We start from the raw sequence: 15671 nt of genomic DNA on the forward strand, positions 1-15671 counted from the left end.
TGATGCAACTAGCTAAGATATAAATATCATTGCTCTTCAAACCCCACTAAAAGCTCCTGTGGTTTTTTTTAAGACGGTAATAAAACAAACTGTAATTTACTTTGATGCTTTTTTATGACCTAAAAGCAAACAAGACCAACTGTGCCAAGATTGATTATTTCTATAATGTTCTTTTTAATGCTTATTAAAGCTGCCGCAGGGTAGGTGTTGACATATCTGATGAAAAATAGGTTGACGTGCTGCCAAAACAGCCTTGTTTATGTTTACACAGCAAATATTCTTGATGTGTACGTTTTAAGCAGGATGAGATTTTCTTTGCTATAAGAACGCAACTTACACAAGTACAGGACAAAATCAGAAAGAGATCAGATTTGTCCACAGGGGGCGCCAAAATCAAGATAAAACAGTAAGTTCCTTACAAGGAGCTCTAAGGGCTTAATTTAGTATCAAAACAGCTTCAAATCAATTTCCTGTAGATATCCTTATAACATCTTCCATAATACACTCTCTTCATACTCTACATCAACACAGCTTTTATTTTGTAAGTGCACACATGGAAGTTGTTTTTACACTGTGATGGGTGACTTGATGGTTCTGCTTAGCGAGTCAGGGAGGTTAAATGTACAAGGGATATTTGCAGGGGAAGGGACACAATGGCAGGAGCTCTGCACTTCATCCTGCTCTTATTTCTGCATTGTGGATCTTTTCTCCTCATTTCAGCCACTACTGTCAATGTCACAAGTACTGTGGCTTCAGATGCAACTTTTACAACAACATCTAAGGGCCTTTTTCCTGCAGAGAAAACCAACTCCACTCAGGTTTCCACCACTGGAGTCACAACCAGTGATAGTAAGACAACAACTAAACCTCCAAAAACCACCAAGACTGGCGTGCATCCGACTGAAGAAGCTGCTAAAACAGTGGAAAAAGATGTTTCTACAAAACCAAAAGAAGAAGAAGAAGAAGAAGAAGGTCCTTTGGAGTTAGGTGAGAAGATGTTTTCATGTTATGTGTTACATTTTATCCCCTATGGAAACATCATATTTTTGTGGAAATTTGCAATGTGTTTAATTTAATAATTGGTAAGATGCAAATTGAATCTCTCAACGTTTTTACAATATTATCTTTACGTGCTTATTGTTTTTAATGTATTGGTTATATCAAAGCTTTTTTTTAGGAGGGGCTGCCACACTCATCTTTAAAATGTTGATTTTAACAGCCTGACAAATAAGTTTTAAATTTATCCCATTCCCACACATAGTAAATGCAATGCTGGTGCAGTTACCAGGCAAACAAACACACCTCCCCCTGAGAACAAAGTCACTGAAAGTTTAATAAGAGGAGTAAATGTGTTAGAGAAAATAAAAAAACTCAGGGCTGGTGTGCCTCTGGAAATAAGAGCTCCTCAGGTTCAGGATAACCAAACCAAAGTATGTGGGATTTACATGTCAACAATGAAACAATCATTCAGGTTCCCTTAAAGCATAGTGGATTTCCAGAGTGTAATGGAGCTCTGTGGGTCTGTGCATATCTGCGGTCAGAGAGTCAGTGTCCGAGGGTTGGGGGAGGATGTTCCTGTGTGCTCTGAGGCATTTTAGCTGTGTATTTTCTACTGATGGAAACCAGATGGGCCATATGATTCCTCATGCTGAAAAAAAAAAAGAAAACAGAAGAACAAGACCCCTCACACTCCTCAAACCAAATTCAGCAGTACATTCAGTGAATCTGTAGCTGCAGCCAAGTGGTTGTAATGTAAACAGATGTAAATGTCTGAAGCCAATACCTCCACTTTAGCAGCAGTTACATAATCTCAGTCTCAAGTTGGTGCTGCTTTCAGTGTCCTTGGTATCCTCTGTTGATGGTTTCGTGAGCTATACCTCCACATATGTTCAAAGGCAAATATGAAGATGCTGCTATCAGTTAGCTTAGCATTTAGACTTGATAAATGAGGCAGGATCAAGAAAGGGGCAAAAGGTTAGCTAACCCAAAATGATCTGCACTAGCTTGGTTAGCAAGGTTTTTCCACATTTAAGAGTAACTGTGATATTAATTGGGATGCTCATTTTGGCTCAGGTTTTATACAAAATGTAGGTTCTAATGTAGAGTCTCCCTCTGCAAGCCAATAGACAGAAAACAGGTTTAAGGCATCGCTGTATCAGTTTAACTTTTCAGACACAGAGGCTGAGGATGACTGTGTTAATCCAGTTTCCAGGCTGGTTGTTTCCCCATACATTCAATCTTTTTGTTTTAACCTCCCAATGTCTGTTGCTTCAACTTTAACAGACAGATATAAGAGTGTTAACTACAGAAGCCTCAAGCGGATATACGTCAATACATTTTATTTTTCTCAATTTTCCTGTAATTTCGAGTAAATTTGTCCAGATCCCAAGAAAATGACTAAAATGAACTCCCTATTCCAGGAAAATGAGATTAATGAGTGGAGATCAAGGGAAAAAAACGATAAAATAAAATAAAATAAAATGTATAGATATGTTCTCATAGGACTTATGTAGATAAATGTAATGAACACATTTCTTAATATGTCTCATAATGTTTTCTTTTATAGTGAAAATGTATATAAAACGATGTTCTGTGTACCTTATAGATGTCTGAGCTGGAGGTATGCAGGCTTTCTATACGATGCATATAAAGGTTTGCATTTTTCTAGAAAGGAGGTCAACAAGGAGTGTTAAGGTAGCAAAGAAGCCCAAAAAGATCCTGAAGAAATCCAAACGAATCACCAAGAAGACAAAGGTGGTTAAGAAAACCAAACCTCAGGTCAAACACAGTGTGAGCCGGTCAGCAGCCAGGGAGACAGTCCCACGTATGTATGGGGATTAGCCCAAATGTATACAGTATGTCAATCAGACACGGGTCAGATATTAGGGGCAAATAGTTTTAGGTACTTTGCTTGCTTTAAACATGTGGGGATTTGCTGTGTCAGGACAATTCAATTAGTCTCTGGTGTTTTTTTTTCAGACCCATAAATACCTTTCACACCTATGTGTAAAGGTTTAATGGGGAGTTTGAAGCTCACACAGACACACTGAATTGTTAGCTGATGCAAACCCACCCAAGAAAAGGTCCAAACTAACTATAAAACTATTTGCTAATTCAACACTTATTCAGACCCAGATCTGATTCCCATGGTAACATTTCACATACTGTATATCTCAACCCGTCGAGGAGGAAACTAATTCAACTCGCTGCTTCAAATTCCAAGCTTCACTTTAAGTCTTAAAGTGAAGCTTTAAATAACAGAGAGGACTTGCTAAATCTAATGTTTTTCAATGTCAAAATACTAACAGCTTCAAAGAAATAAGGTGATATCTGAAGATGCCTTATCTATCTCTCAGATACAGGTTCGTTCAAATTTGAAAACTGCATTTTCAGTGTTTTGTGAAAATGTTCCCTTTCTCAGGTGATAGTCAAAGTTTTCCATTGTGCTTAATACAAATGTTAGTTGTTCAGAAATCTTATTGACCATAAAGTTGACTTTTATTTTTTTTTTGCTTCTGCAGACATTTAAAATGTTTCCTGTGCTCAAGTCTGAGAATTTTCCCAATTTGCTGTCGTCCTTCCTTTGATTTTCTTCATGTCTGCCTTCGCCTTCTTTGTCATTCCTTCTCTGTAGGCAGTATGTCTCCTTCCTTATCTCTTGTCAAACACTAAAACAAACAAGCTTGTAAGGACATTTTTTGTTATGGTATCCCTTACTACTGGTACTTGAACTCAAACTCCTCAAGAGCCACATTATTCTATGGAGGTTTGTACTGAATGACATGAACTGTGGTTCACATGTCTCTGTTTCCCAACTGCTTTGTGTATTTGCCCGTGCAAATGTATATTTAAGAAACCTCATGTTCCACAAATTGTTGTGATTGTATCCATATATGAGTACGAGCACTGGACCGGGAAATGAGTCAGCTGAGTCAGTTTGTGTACATAGAGCACTTTTATAATGATGCATGTATCGAGAGGTGAACGTCTCAACAAAGATTAGCTTATGAAGGAAATAAATGCTTACTAAGCAACATTTACATCCTGACTCGACATGTTGATGGGGAAGTCGCACATCAAGTCAAGTAAAGCCAAGGCCCTGTTTACACCTTTATCATCCCTCCTGGGTGATCTGATCTAAAGTGCGAGGTGTGAAGCATTGAGGCATTGTGAGGTATTAGTACAAATCTTGCTTTATGTTCCATGTAGTGGAAAAGCTAATGCCCTCAGTTCAAAGCAGGAGACAACAAAGAGAGATAATACTGTTCTCTACAAAACATAATTTTCCTCGTTTCCTTCTTTGCAACAGAAAATAAATCAAGATGCCCCCCCCTAACCATCAAACAGACGATTATCTGGGTAAATAAATTTAACTGGGAGAAAAAATAAATCACACTGAGTCTGGGGCTTCCTCAGCGTAACAAAGTTTAATGAATGTTTTTTTTTTATTCTCCTCTGGGCATCCTTGTGAGCTTGCCAGGTCTCTCTGGCTCAGCTTCAGTAGTTTGTGGTTTGGCGGGAATCCACCGGTCACATCGACGACAAAGACATTACAAACTCATTAGAGCTGAGTAACACTGTATGACAGCAAAGAGCCAGCTGGACTACAAGGCAAAATGGGGAAAGAGGTGATTAAATGAAATGCCACCTACATTTAGCATTTATTTTCTGCCTCTATACCTTAGCCAATGACTTTCTAGCAGCCAGTAAAGCCTGCTGGCAGGATGACACAGTATGAACCGAGCTGAACCCTGCAGACAATGAGGGTCTGTCTGAGGTTTTAACACGGCAAGCAGAGGACGCTGGACGAGTTGAAAAACATTTCACCCTCTATAATAATCACACTTTTTCTGTCTTTCACATTTTCTCTACTATTTGCTGCTGTTTTAATTTGCCATGGTGACTTGATTTGTAAACCTGTTAAGTCTTTACATCTTACCATAAAAGTTCTTAATTACAAGTGAAAACGTTTAAGAACAACGTGAGGCTTTCTCTGATTGTGGTGAGAAAGCCTCACATGTTAGTCAAACACATCTCTACATTTAACTTTATTTTATTAAGTTTTCATCTTTCAACTGCTATGAAATAGGCAGTTGGTTGTGTCTTTGACATTTTTTGTTGTTGTCCTTCTGACTTTTAGTTTGTTTGTCTCTTAGAGCCCATCCAAACTGCATTCGATCTGCAGAGTCCCTCTGCACCTTTAAGAAAAAGCTAAAGACCCAGCTCTTTCATGAATACCTACTAACTTAATGATGATGGTCTCCATATCATTGATGATGATGATGGTTGTGATGATGGTTTTTGTTTGATAACGATGTCTTATAAGATGGTTTCTATACTGATTAGAGCTCTCAAGAACTGCCGTCAATGTTGTGCTTTGCCTCTGTGCAATGCCTGTCAGCACCTGTGTGTCCAATCGGACTCAGAGCTGATCGTTTGCTCTTACTGACATTGTTCCCTTTTTTCTAGATCCTTGCTTGTGTTGTACTTACTCTCTGATGTACGTTGCTTTGGATAAAAGCGTCTGCTAAGTGAATTGTAGAATTGTAGAGCTTTTTTGAATTCAATGTTTAGTCTGTGCACAATATAGACTGTATATAAGGCATAGACGTAGTAACCACTACATCAACCAACTGGTTTGTTTGACCACTATTTTGAAGTCTTGAATTTGGGGTTTTGACTGAGCCAGAAGTGACCATATGTGGACGAGAGGCTGGACTTGGTAATCATTTGGTAACCATTCTCAAAGCATAATCTACTGTATTGTTGTCTAGTTCATTGTAAATTGGACAAAGGATTTGGACGAAATAAACACAATTTTCTTATCAGCTTCACTTCAAACCCAAAGCCTAAGTTGACTTCTTAATTACAGTCTATGTTGCACAATAAACTAAAATCCGACCTCTAGACGCTTGCTTCTTCTTGCTTTGCTTCTCCACCCTTTATTATTATGGTTAAATATTGTTCAAATGGTGAATAAACTCTTGTTTAATGTGTCAGAATGTCCTCCTCTGGGTCTGGAGTCCCTGAAGGTCAAAGACAATCAGCTAAAGGCGTCTTCCTTCAAGCGCAGAGGTCTGGGCCCCCACCGAGGACGACTCAACATCCAGGTATGATCAGTCACAGACTAACAGCAGACAAAAAAATATAATCTACACACACTACAGCTAATGTCAGTGTGTGTTTCTTTGTGTTGTTTCCTCGTGTGTGCATGTGTGTTGCAGTCTGGGATAGAGGATGGCGATATCTACGATGGAGCCTGGTGTGCTCAGTACAGAGACGAGAAGCAGTGGCTGGAGGTCGACGCTCTGCGACTGACTCGCTTTACCGGTGTCCTCCTGCAGGGTCGAAACTCCATCTGGAGGTAAGTTATTAAGGTGAAGATTATCTGAAGTCCAAGGGAGCTCTGGGAAATGTAGTTCCTTTTCAAAGATGTTGTATGAAAGTATTTTACTTTTATACAGTTTATGTGACTTTCAAATAAAAGCTAAAAGTCAGCACTGTACCTGTATAACATTTATCTGATTACATAACAAAAAAGTCATTCCATTAGCCTGCACTGTATAGTTCTGTTTATTTTAAAAACACATACATTACAGGTTTCTTCTCTCCTTTATTACGATCTTTTCTGATTTAATTTATAAGTAGAAATAATGACTAATCCAGGTTGAGGTTTTTATTGTGACTCGAGCTCTACTGCACGGTGCGTTTGTGTGTCACATGAAAACGTCTGAATGTTTCCTATTCGCACACAGTTGGGACGTGGTCTACACCTACAAGGTGCAGTTCAGTAATGACTCGCTGGTCTGGAAGCCGTCTATGAACGGGACTGAAGAGGCCGTAAGTGAACATTCAAGAGGACTTCTTTTTTACTCTCCACTTTCATACATTTTTCCTACTTTTGGTTTCAGATTTCGCAGCTTTTCACAACTTTGACATTCTAATCATAAGCTCTCTCATTTGTCTCCCAGTACTTTCTTTTTTTTATGATTTTGGTGTGTGATTGTAATGAAACTGTTCCTTTTTCACTTTTCATCATTTGGATTAAATTACAATCCAAATAGCCGAGCCAGTTTCAGCACCATTGAAGGAAGAAGTCAGCAGGCAAAACTTGCCGGTTCCCATCATTTTTATTTTCATGAAGACATGAACTAGACTGGGTCTTGAAGGTCCCAAGATTGACAGGGACAGGCTAAAGTCACTACAGAATTTGTTATTGACAATAAAAAACATTAACAGTTAATACATGAGGATGTATACATGTTTTAAACTCCACTTAGTAACTTTAATGTTGGTTTATAGAAGAGAACGAGAAATAATTACCACCGTTCCAACAAGGAAATGTTTGGTCATCAGTGTTATTTAAGGACATGAACATTTTCTTCCTGCAAAATTCTTTTATTTATTCTTTAACAGCAATTTAACAATCTAGACATGTTCACATAGTAAGCGCGTCCTCCCTTTTTCAGGAATCAAACGCTTATATGATGCATCATGCGGTCTGTTGTCTACATAGTTCTGACTACAGCTCTATAAGGTTTTATAAAAGTCATGAATCTCCTCTCCTCGTCGGTCACTCTGTATGCTTTAAAAGGCTGAGGAAATACTGCATACTTGGTTAGTTCAGTCAGACAACTCGTGTTTGTATCGTTTAAAATATTTATTGCAGCAGAACATAGGTTGTGTTTGGCGTCCAGGCTCCGACCTAATCACTCCTTGCGGTTTTAATTTACATGCAGGAATTTGAGGAGTGATTGGATGATATCTTAAACTCCCCAGTCGGAGCCTACAGGTGGATGCTGGGGTGGTGGGTGCTGAGCAAGAGTGCAGTACTGCTGCAGGTCAGACCAGGCAATGAAAGGGCAGAGGGAGAGGTCAGAAATCGTGCAGCTTTAATAGACCACTGGAGGTGAAGTCAGGAGACTGTTGAGAATGAGGCATGAGGCACATTAAGTGTGAGATCAGTGCAGCTCAAGTTTACTGCCTGAACTAGCTTGAAGGCGTTGCCTCATGTTTGTGTATTCAGCTGGTTATAGTGCATGTGTGCCACAACCACATGTGGGCAAGAAGTGTCAATCATGCAGAGACTTTTTTTTTTCCATGGGGGCACCACACAAGTTTACATAGCAGAGACAAATGAGTGAAGAAAATTATTGTCGGGCCAAATGTTAAGTCCATTGCAGGATTTCACCGTTATAATTTGATGTTTTGCATCTTTGACCTCTTGTTCAACATGATTTGAGATTTTTTTTCACTGTCTTTTTGTGCTGCAGGTATTTGAAGGAAACCAGGATGCGGATACGCCCGTCCTCGCTCTTTTCAACACTTCCACCGTGGCCCGTTACATCCGGATCAACCCTCAGACGTGGTACGAGAACGGCACGCAGGGTGACATCTGCCTCAGGGCCGAGGTGTTGGGCTGCACTGTCCCAGGTAGAGGAAGTAAACTCCTAGATACAAAGATTTGACCTAAATGTTTACATTTTGTATTCTCTTTCACATGCACTTTAACTCTTTTTATAGATCCAAATAATATCTACCCATGGCAGACAGAGCCAGCTGCGTCCAAAGACAAATTGGACTTCAGACACCACAACTACAAAGAGATGAGAAAGGTCAAGCAGTGTCCAAAATCTAAATGATAGTTTAATAATGTGAAGATAGATGGCTTTCTTTTTGTTTTTCAGGGATGACAACAATGACTTTAAAGAAGATGCTAATGGAGTTGTCACTTCATTCTATTTTCACTGGTTTCTTTGAGCAGTTGGAAAAAAACTGGACTTTAACTAACTCAAGAAATGTTCAAAATAAAACTCTCACACTGAGAAATGTGCTTGTTTGAAGAGAGTTGGGGAAGCTCCCACAGAATGTGTGCGGGCTGCCTTCAGTCAGACCATAAACAAATATTATGAAAAGCTTCACTCCCTCATGGCAGCGTCGTCACCTCGCTGACACTACCAGCGGTCTGTGTGGAGACGCAGTCATGCATCTGATGGTCAGAAAACAGCCCACAGAAACAAACAGAGATTCACATTCCACATGTGAAAATACATTCAATAATTAACCACTAAGACCAGACTAAGGACGAAAGTGCATGTTTATCTGCAGACAGGCGACAAACCAACTCCCCAATAGTTTATCTAAATCATTTGTCCTCGCTCAGTTCCACAGTAAAGTCAATCAAAAATGCTGACATACGGGTACAGGGAAAATTCTGAGACTCAAGTTTAAAAGCTTTAGATTCAAGGTGTTTAGAAGATTTAGAAGAAATAGATGAGTAAAGTGTCTCGAGATAACACGCTATACAAATAAAGATTGATTGATTGATTGATTGATTACTTTAGTCCCCTGCTGGTATTCAGTCATGAGCCTCCATTTTCTTCTGTGATGTATGAAGTCTCTTCTCTCAGACAAAAAAAGAGAAGTCATTGAGGCCCAACTGTACGTCATGCATGCAGAAATGTAATCTTGTTTTGAATCTGAAACATGCCCACACCGTAGACCTCATTAAAGAAGACAACAGTTGTGCTACGATACGGGGCAACAGGGCCTAGTGTAAGCGCCCCTTAAGAAAAAGTCTAATAGGAACTGCGTCTGGAAATGGAAATCTTTTACCTTGAATTTTTACCCCAGATAACATTTTCCCAATAAATTTGTCTTAACCTCATTTCAAGTCTCTCAATTGTTTAGCAACGCAGCACAGTGTTAATTTTACCAAATTGTGATCCCATTTAGACAGGTAGATGTTTCCTGCTGGACCAAAGTGTACATCCTTTCGTCCAAATACGGTCACTAAGGCTGCAAGAACACAACAACAAGATAGCCTACTGTAAATGTCAAACTGCCATAGCTTTAAAGTGATGCAACATTGGCTCAAACTATTGTTCATATTTTGTTCATGGTCCATGCTGGCCAAAAGCATTAATTAGTTCATATTAAAGTGCATTTCTGAGGTTTAATGTTTGTTGGTGTAGATAAACAGATCTTATTTATCATCAGTGATACTGTCGTTATATTGCGCTGAACAGCTCTATCAGATGACAGTCTCATTCTGACGTCTTCACACAGCTTTGTCTTTGTTTTCCAGCTGATGAAGGCGGTGAACGAGGCCTGTCCTGACATCACCCGGATCTACAGCATCGGGAAGAGTTACAAGGGGCTGAAGCTCTACGTCATGGAGATCTCTGACAACCCTGGAAAACACGAACTGGGTGAGACACACGGGAGACAGGTGGGATGAAAAACCTGTGCTACCAGATCGGTTTTAAAAGAGAACAAAATAAACCTGGCGTCCATTGTGGGTTATTTCTGAAATGTAGAAGATCCAGTTGGGGAAAAAAATAATTCTATTCATTTGAAAGACTAAAACGTAACTAATATTTTAAAAACTAAAGTAAGATTTGTCAGGGGAGCTCTTTATGTGAAATTAATAAGTTGAAGATAAAACACTTTGCAATGGAGAGGGTTTTGAATAAATACACCTGTAACTAAATATTCAGCCTCCTACATACGACCACAGCCACACATCTTCTGCTGCACTAAAATCAATCATTCAGTCTAATGAGGGACAGACGCTGCTGTGTGATCACAGTAATTTAAGAAGGGACATCAACTGCAGCTGGCACTGAATCCCAACCCTCCGAAACTACACAGGCAGTCCTTCACTGTGTGACACATAAACTCACACAGACCGGAGTAACACTTGGTTTGCGCTGAGGTGAACAAATGTTTTCTTTGGCCTCCTCAACTCATCCAAAATGGAGAAGTTTTCCCGCCGAAACGAACCGCAGAAAAAGGGAGCCGAGGGATAGCAATGTCCATCGATTCAGACATCCAGGATTATACTCATTTATCAAATATATTACAGATTTTTTCAGTCAGAGACTGTCGATAAGATGTGGGCGTGTCCTCTGTGACATCACTCATGAGCTTCTGGACATATTTTTAGAGCAGTGCCCAGTAAAACAAACTATTTTAATTTGATTACTGCGGTTTTGTCGGATGTAGCAGTCTATGCTTCAGCAGGTTCTGTGACCATCATCAGAAATACAAACTCATATGTTGGTAAAATTTTGGAGTTAAGGCAAGATCAGAAGATAAACAACTGCCTGGGCTACAGTTGTCCGGTCTAGTCCAACTGGGAGGAGACCCTGGGGTTAACCCTGAGCACCCTGAAGTGATTATACATCTCATCTGACCTAGGAAGACCTCTGTGTCCCCCAGGAGGAGCTGGAACACGTTGGTGAGAGAGAGGAAAGTCTGGGTCTTGTTTAGCCTGCTGCCTCCACAACCTGACAAGTTCGTCATAATAAGGGGTCTGACTGATGGACGGGCGCGGCATAGGTGTTTGTCAGGAGCCTTAAGACCCGCTACCAAAGCTACCAAAATCACTAGCTGGGTTAGCAAGTTGCATCTTTTACTCACATTAGCCCTATTATATTGGGATGCAGATTTTAAAATTGGCTTTTCGCACAAAGTTTAGTGTAAATACGACTAACTTCTCAAAGGGCTTTTAAGTATGACTGGTTCGATAAGTAGTTATCAAAGACAATGAAGTCATCAGCAAAATGTTTATTGTGGAAATAAGTTTCTCTTAGAATTCAGTGGAATAGAATAGGACTTTCTCCTTTGAACAGTGGAGTCTCTCCTGGTGGGCATGAGAAAGAATGCAGGTGTAAGGCATTACTGCTTTAGAAAACTGAAGAGGCCCAGAGTCCATGCCATCCCAATGTACAATCTTTGTTTTTAACACACTTACGGAAAGTGTGTTAAAAGAAAATATAAAGAAAATATAAAGAAAATATAATACCCACTTAAAGTACCCACTAAAATACCCACTTAAAGAAAATATAACCTTGGGAAGGGGGGAAAGTTTAAAAAAATGAGTCAAACATTCTTTTTTAAGGACTTCCTGTGAAGTTCCTTTAGAGGGACTTCAGATAATTGGCACAAAGGAAAATATCAGTTTTTCCCTTACACACTCAACTCAGTCTGTGACCTGATTTCACGTCTTTTTTCCAGTGGCAAGTATTGGTGTGGTGACTGGTTAACGTTCCATGTGTTTCCAGTATTTTCTGTCTTCTTGGTGGTTACAGTGAGAACATACAAACCCGGTTAAAAAGTCCATGTTGGTGCTGCTGTCTTGGCTGGGCAACTAGTTAAGTCTGTGTGTCTAATCATGGTAAGATTAATTAACTTAAAATGCATGGGCCAAATCCTTCAAAGTTTACAGAATAATAAGAAAGGAAAACCAGATTAACTGAAATGGAAAGACATTTCGTATGCACACACGCTGATGGCTGCATGCAAAACAAGTCTGGACAAACCAAGATAAGGTAACCAGCACAACCAGCATGTGAGAAACTCAAAGTGGGCTGAAAGTCCTGCTCATAAACAGAGTTGTGAAGAGGACGTGTGAGATTTCAAAGATGCCTGTCAGCGCAGTGTATGCAGAACAAACAGGAAACAGATCCAGGTCTTTTACTGGGGCCGCTCTCAGAGGGTTGATCTGTGCTGGAGATTTAATGAAAGCACAGATTGTATCCAAGTATTAACATTTTAAGTGAGGTCTTCTTGCCTTAAATTCTACTGTTTGCAAAATAAGGATCTCTTGTTTATGAAAATACTGAATAAATGTGTCACATACTGAAATGATAAAAGTATCTGGTAGAGGTAGTACATTGCTTCCTCAAAGATTTTATGACGTTGCCATCTTGGGTCTTGCTCTGATTTGTTTCAAGATCTTTGAACTTTTTCCCTCTAATAACTCAATTCCACTTGAAACACAGAACAAATAAAACATGAACCATGTCAAAAGATGTACTATATCAAAGCCAGCGCTGTTAACTCCATGCCTATGTTTGTGTTATGGCGCCCCCTGCAGGAGAACCAGAGTTTCGGTATGTTGCAGGGATGCATGGGAATGAGGCGCTGGGCCGAGAAATTCTCCTCAATCTGATGGAGTACTTGTGTCAGGAGTACAAACGCGGTGACCAGCGCATCGTCAACCTCATCAAAGACACCCGCATCCACCTGCTGCCTTCCATGAACCCTGACGGATACGAGATGGCCTTTAAAAAGGTACGTGTCGTAATCTCCATTGTTCCAGACTTAAGTGAAGAAAGGCTTCACTCCTCTTTCTCTACTCCTCAGGGCTCAGAGTTGGCAGGCTGGGCTTTCGGTCGTTACAGCTATGAAGGCATCGACATGAACCACAACTTCGCTGATCTCAACTCGGTGATGTGGAACGCCATCGAGCTGGAGACGGACCGGTCCAAACTCATCAACCACTACTTCCCCATCCCAGAGCAGTACACCTCAGAGGATGCTTTTGTAAGTTTCTAACACATGCCATGAAAAAGCACTGCAGCTTTACCCTCGGCTTTTAAAAGTAGAAACTTTTATTTTGTATGCAGTAGAATGCAGTTGGAGGGCATTCTGCATTTAGGCTTCACTTTTGCACAGTCAATGGACTAAACATAGAGAAAATAAATAAATAAAATGAATACAGCCCAAGTTAAGATGCATGCATTTAAAGGAATTTTGACAAAAGTAATGAAATGAAGATGTTAAAATCGGCGAAACGTGTGTCAATCATCATCCCTAGGTGGCATCAGAGACCAGAGCTGTGATCAACTGGATGCAGAACATCCCCTTTGTTCTGGGCGCTAACCTCCACGGTGGAGAGCTGGTGGTCACTTACCCGTTTGACATGACCCGGGACTGGGCGCCTCAGGAGCACACGCCCACCTCTGATGAGAGCTTCTTCCGCTGGTTGGCCACAGCGTACGCCAGCACCAATCAGGTTGATCCTACACCTCCGTTACCCCCTTCCTGCCCTCGTGAAGCCCCCTGCGTGGAAACACGTTTTTCCTCAACATGTTTCTGTGTCTCCTGTTATAACCAGGTGATGTCCAACCCAGACCGGCGGCCGTGTCACAACAAGGACTTCCTCAGATACAACAACATCATCAATGGAGCCGAGTGGCACAACGTACCAGGAAGTAAGAATGTGTGTGTTTTTTTTTAAAGTCAGTTCATTCTGATTCAGTCCTGACTGTTAACCAACAAATCAGCACGCCTCTTCTATAGAAGCAAAGTCAACTTTCAGGCTTTGTCCTGATAAAATCTTATGCATGCTGTTCTGTAGGTCGTGTGCCTTGTATACTTTCTGTCTTATTATAGATAGTGACAGAGTACACCATTGAGTCTTCACTAGAGAATTAATTAACTAAAATGATTTCTGTGCGTTTGTTTTTTGTTCTCCTTGCAGGTATGAATGACTTCAGCTACCTGCACACAAACTGTTTCGAGGTGACGGTGGAGTTATCCTGTGATAAATTCCCTCATGCCAGCGAGCTTCCCATCGAGTGGGAGAACAACAGAGAGTCTCTGCTGGTTTACATGGAACAGGTGCTGTCTGCCTTTGATGACTTCAACTGAGATACTGATCGTTTTAATAATGTCTTTTTTATCACGTTTTGTTTGCCTCTTTATCTTAACATATTTTCTTTTCTTCCTTTAATTTTAAAAACTCTTAAAAATGTTGAACATCTGAAATAAGTTGGGTCCATACATACAAAAGTTTATATCCCCTTTTTTTCCCGTTCTTTTTTTTTAGGTCCACCGTGGCATTAAAGGGATAGTTCGGGACAAGGACACAGAGGCCGGTATACCTGATGCCATTATTAAAGTGGATGACATAGATCATCACATCAGATCAGGTACAGTCTCACATCAGATATTTATTAGATCAAGGGCTGTTGGGACCTACATTTGAAGTTATTAGTCAAATTTTTGAAATATTACTCCTCTTTCAAACTCTTCCAGATACTTATGTTGAAACACATTTGATTCATGTACCTCATGACACACTAATATGTTCGTCTAATGGAGTTTATTCTTGATTTGAAGTTTGCATTGCAGGAAAAAATTTAGTGATTGGGATGCATTTAAAATTGCCAGATAATTTAACTGTATTTTCTCACAGTTGTTCATTTCTTCCTGAGTGCTTACTGTTACTTTGTGTAAATCGCTCCACTTCCAGTTGCTGATGGTGATTACTGGCGGCTCCTGAACCCCGGTGAGTACCGGGTGACGGCCAGCGCAGAGGGCTACTTCCCCTCCTCTCGCACCTGCCAGGTCATGTACGACTTCTTCCCCACCATCTGTGACTTCAACCTCACCAAGATGCCCAACCAGAGGCTAAAAGAGATTTTAGCAAAGGGAGGCAAACTGCCCAAAGACCTGCAGCTCCGGCTACGACAGCTCCGCCTGCGTAAGCTCCGCGTTACCACCAAAGCGATGAACCGGCGACGCGCTGCTGCTGCTGCTGCGGCTGCCAAACGGGCAAAGAAGGTCTGATGGTGATTGAATGTGAGAACAGAGCAGGACTTGGTTCAGAGACACTGATTCTCGCTGCTTTCATGTCAGTATTTCCACTGGTGTTATTTATCAAGGACCAACAGTAGGCACCATGAAACTTTTACACCAGTAGACAAACACGCCTGAGAAATAAACCGTGTTATCTCCTGCTGTGGAGCAGCAGAACAAACTGAGGGAACAATATCCTTTAAACAAGATGATAAATGTCAGAGTAATCCAGCGCACACCAGGAATGTTCAGATAGACTTTAAAGTTTGATGCATATAAAACATTGGAGCGAATTGTGG

The 15671-nt window shown here is 40.5% G+C and overlaps 1 protein-coding gene across 2 annotated transcripts; it reads left to right on the forward strand.

Annotated features, from left to right (window-relative positions):
* Nucleotides 1-614: 614 nt before the first annotated feature.
* LOC109986712 (probable carboxypeptidase X1) lies at nucleotides 615-15481 on the forward strand. Of its 2 annotated transcripts, XM_029277978.2 has the most exons (15): nucleotides 615-987; nucleotides 2669-2824; nucleotides 6001-6110; nucleotides 6225-6364; nucleotides 6756-6840; nucleotides 8274-8433; nucleotides 8524-8615; nucleotides 10088-10211; nucleotides 12884-13080; nucleotides 13153-13332; nucleotides 13607-13804; nucleotides 13907-14003; nucleotides 14273-14412; nucleotides 14621-14723; nucleotides 15047-15481. In XM_029277978.2, exons 1-15 carry the CDS (start codon nucleotides 654-656, stop codon nucleotides 15361-15363), a joined length of 2433 nt encoding a protein of 810 aa, XP_029133811.2. In that variant the 5' UTR covers nucleotides 615-653; the 3' UTR covers nucleotides 15364-15481. The 2 variants fall into 2 exon arrangements, with proteins under 2 accessions (XP_029133811.2, XP_065814876.1); XM_065958804.1 differs by lacking the exon at nucleotides 2669-2824 and having other exon boundaries at nucleotides 616-987.
* Nucleotides 15482-15671: the final 190 nt, after the last annotated feature.

The sequence above is a fragment of the Labrus bergylta genome, chromosome 9 (assembly GCF_963930695.1).
Source record: "Labrus bergylta chromosome 9, fLabBer1.1, whole genome shotgun sequence".
In the NCBI taxonomy this organism is placed as follows: Eukaryota; Metazoa; Chordata; class Actinopteri; order Labriformes; family Labridae; genus Labrus; species Labrus bergylta.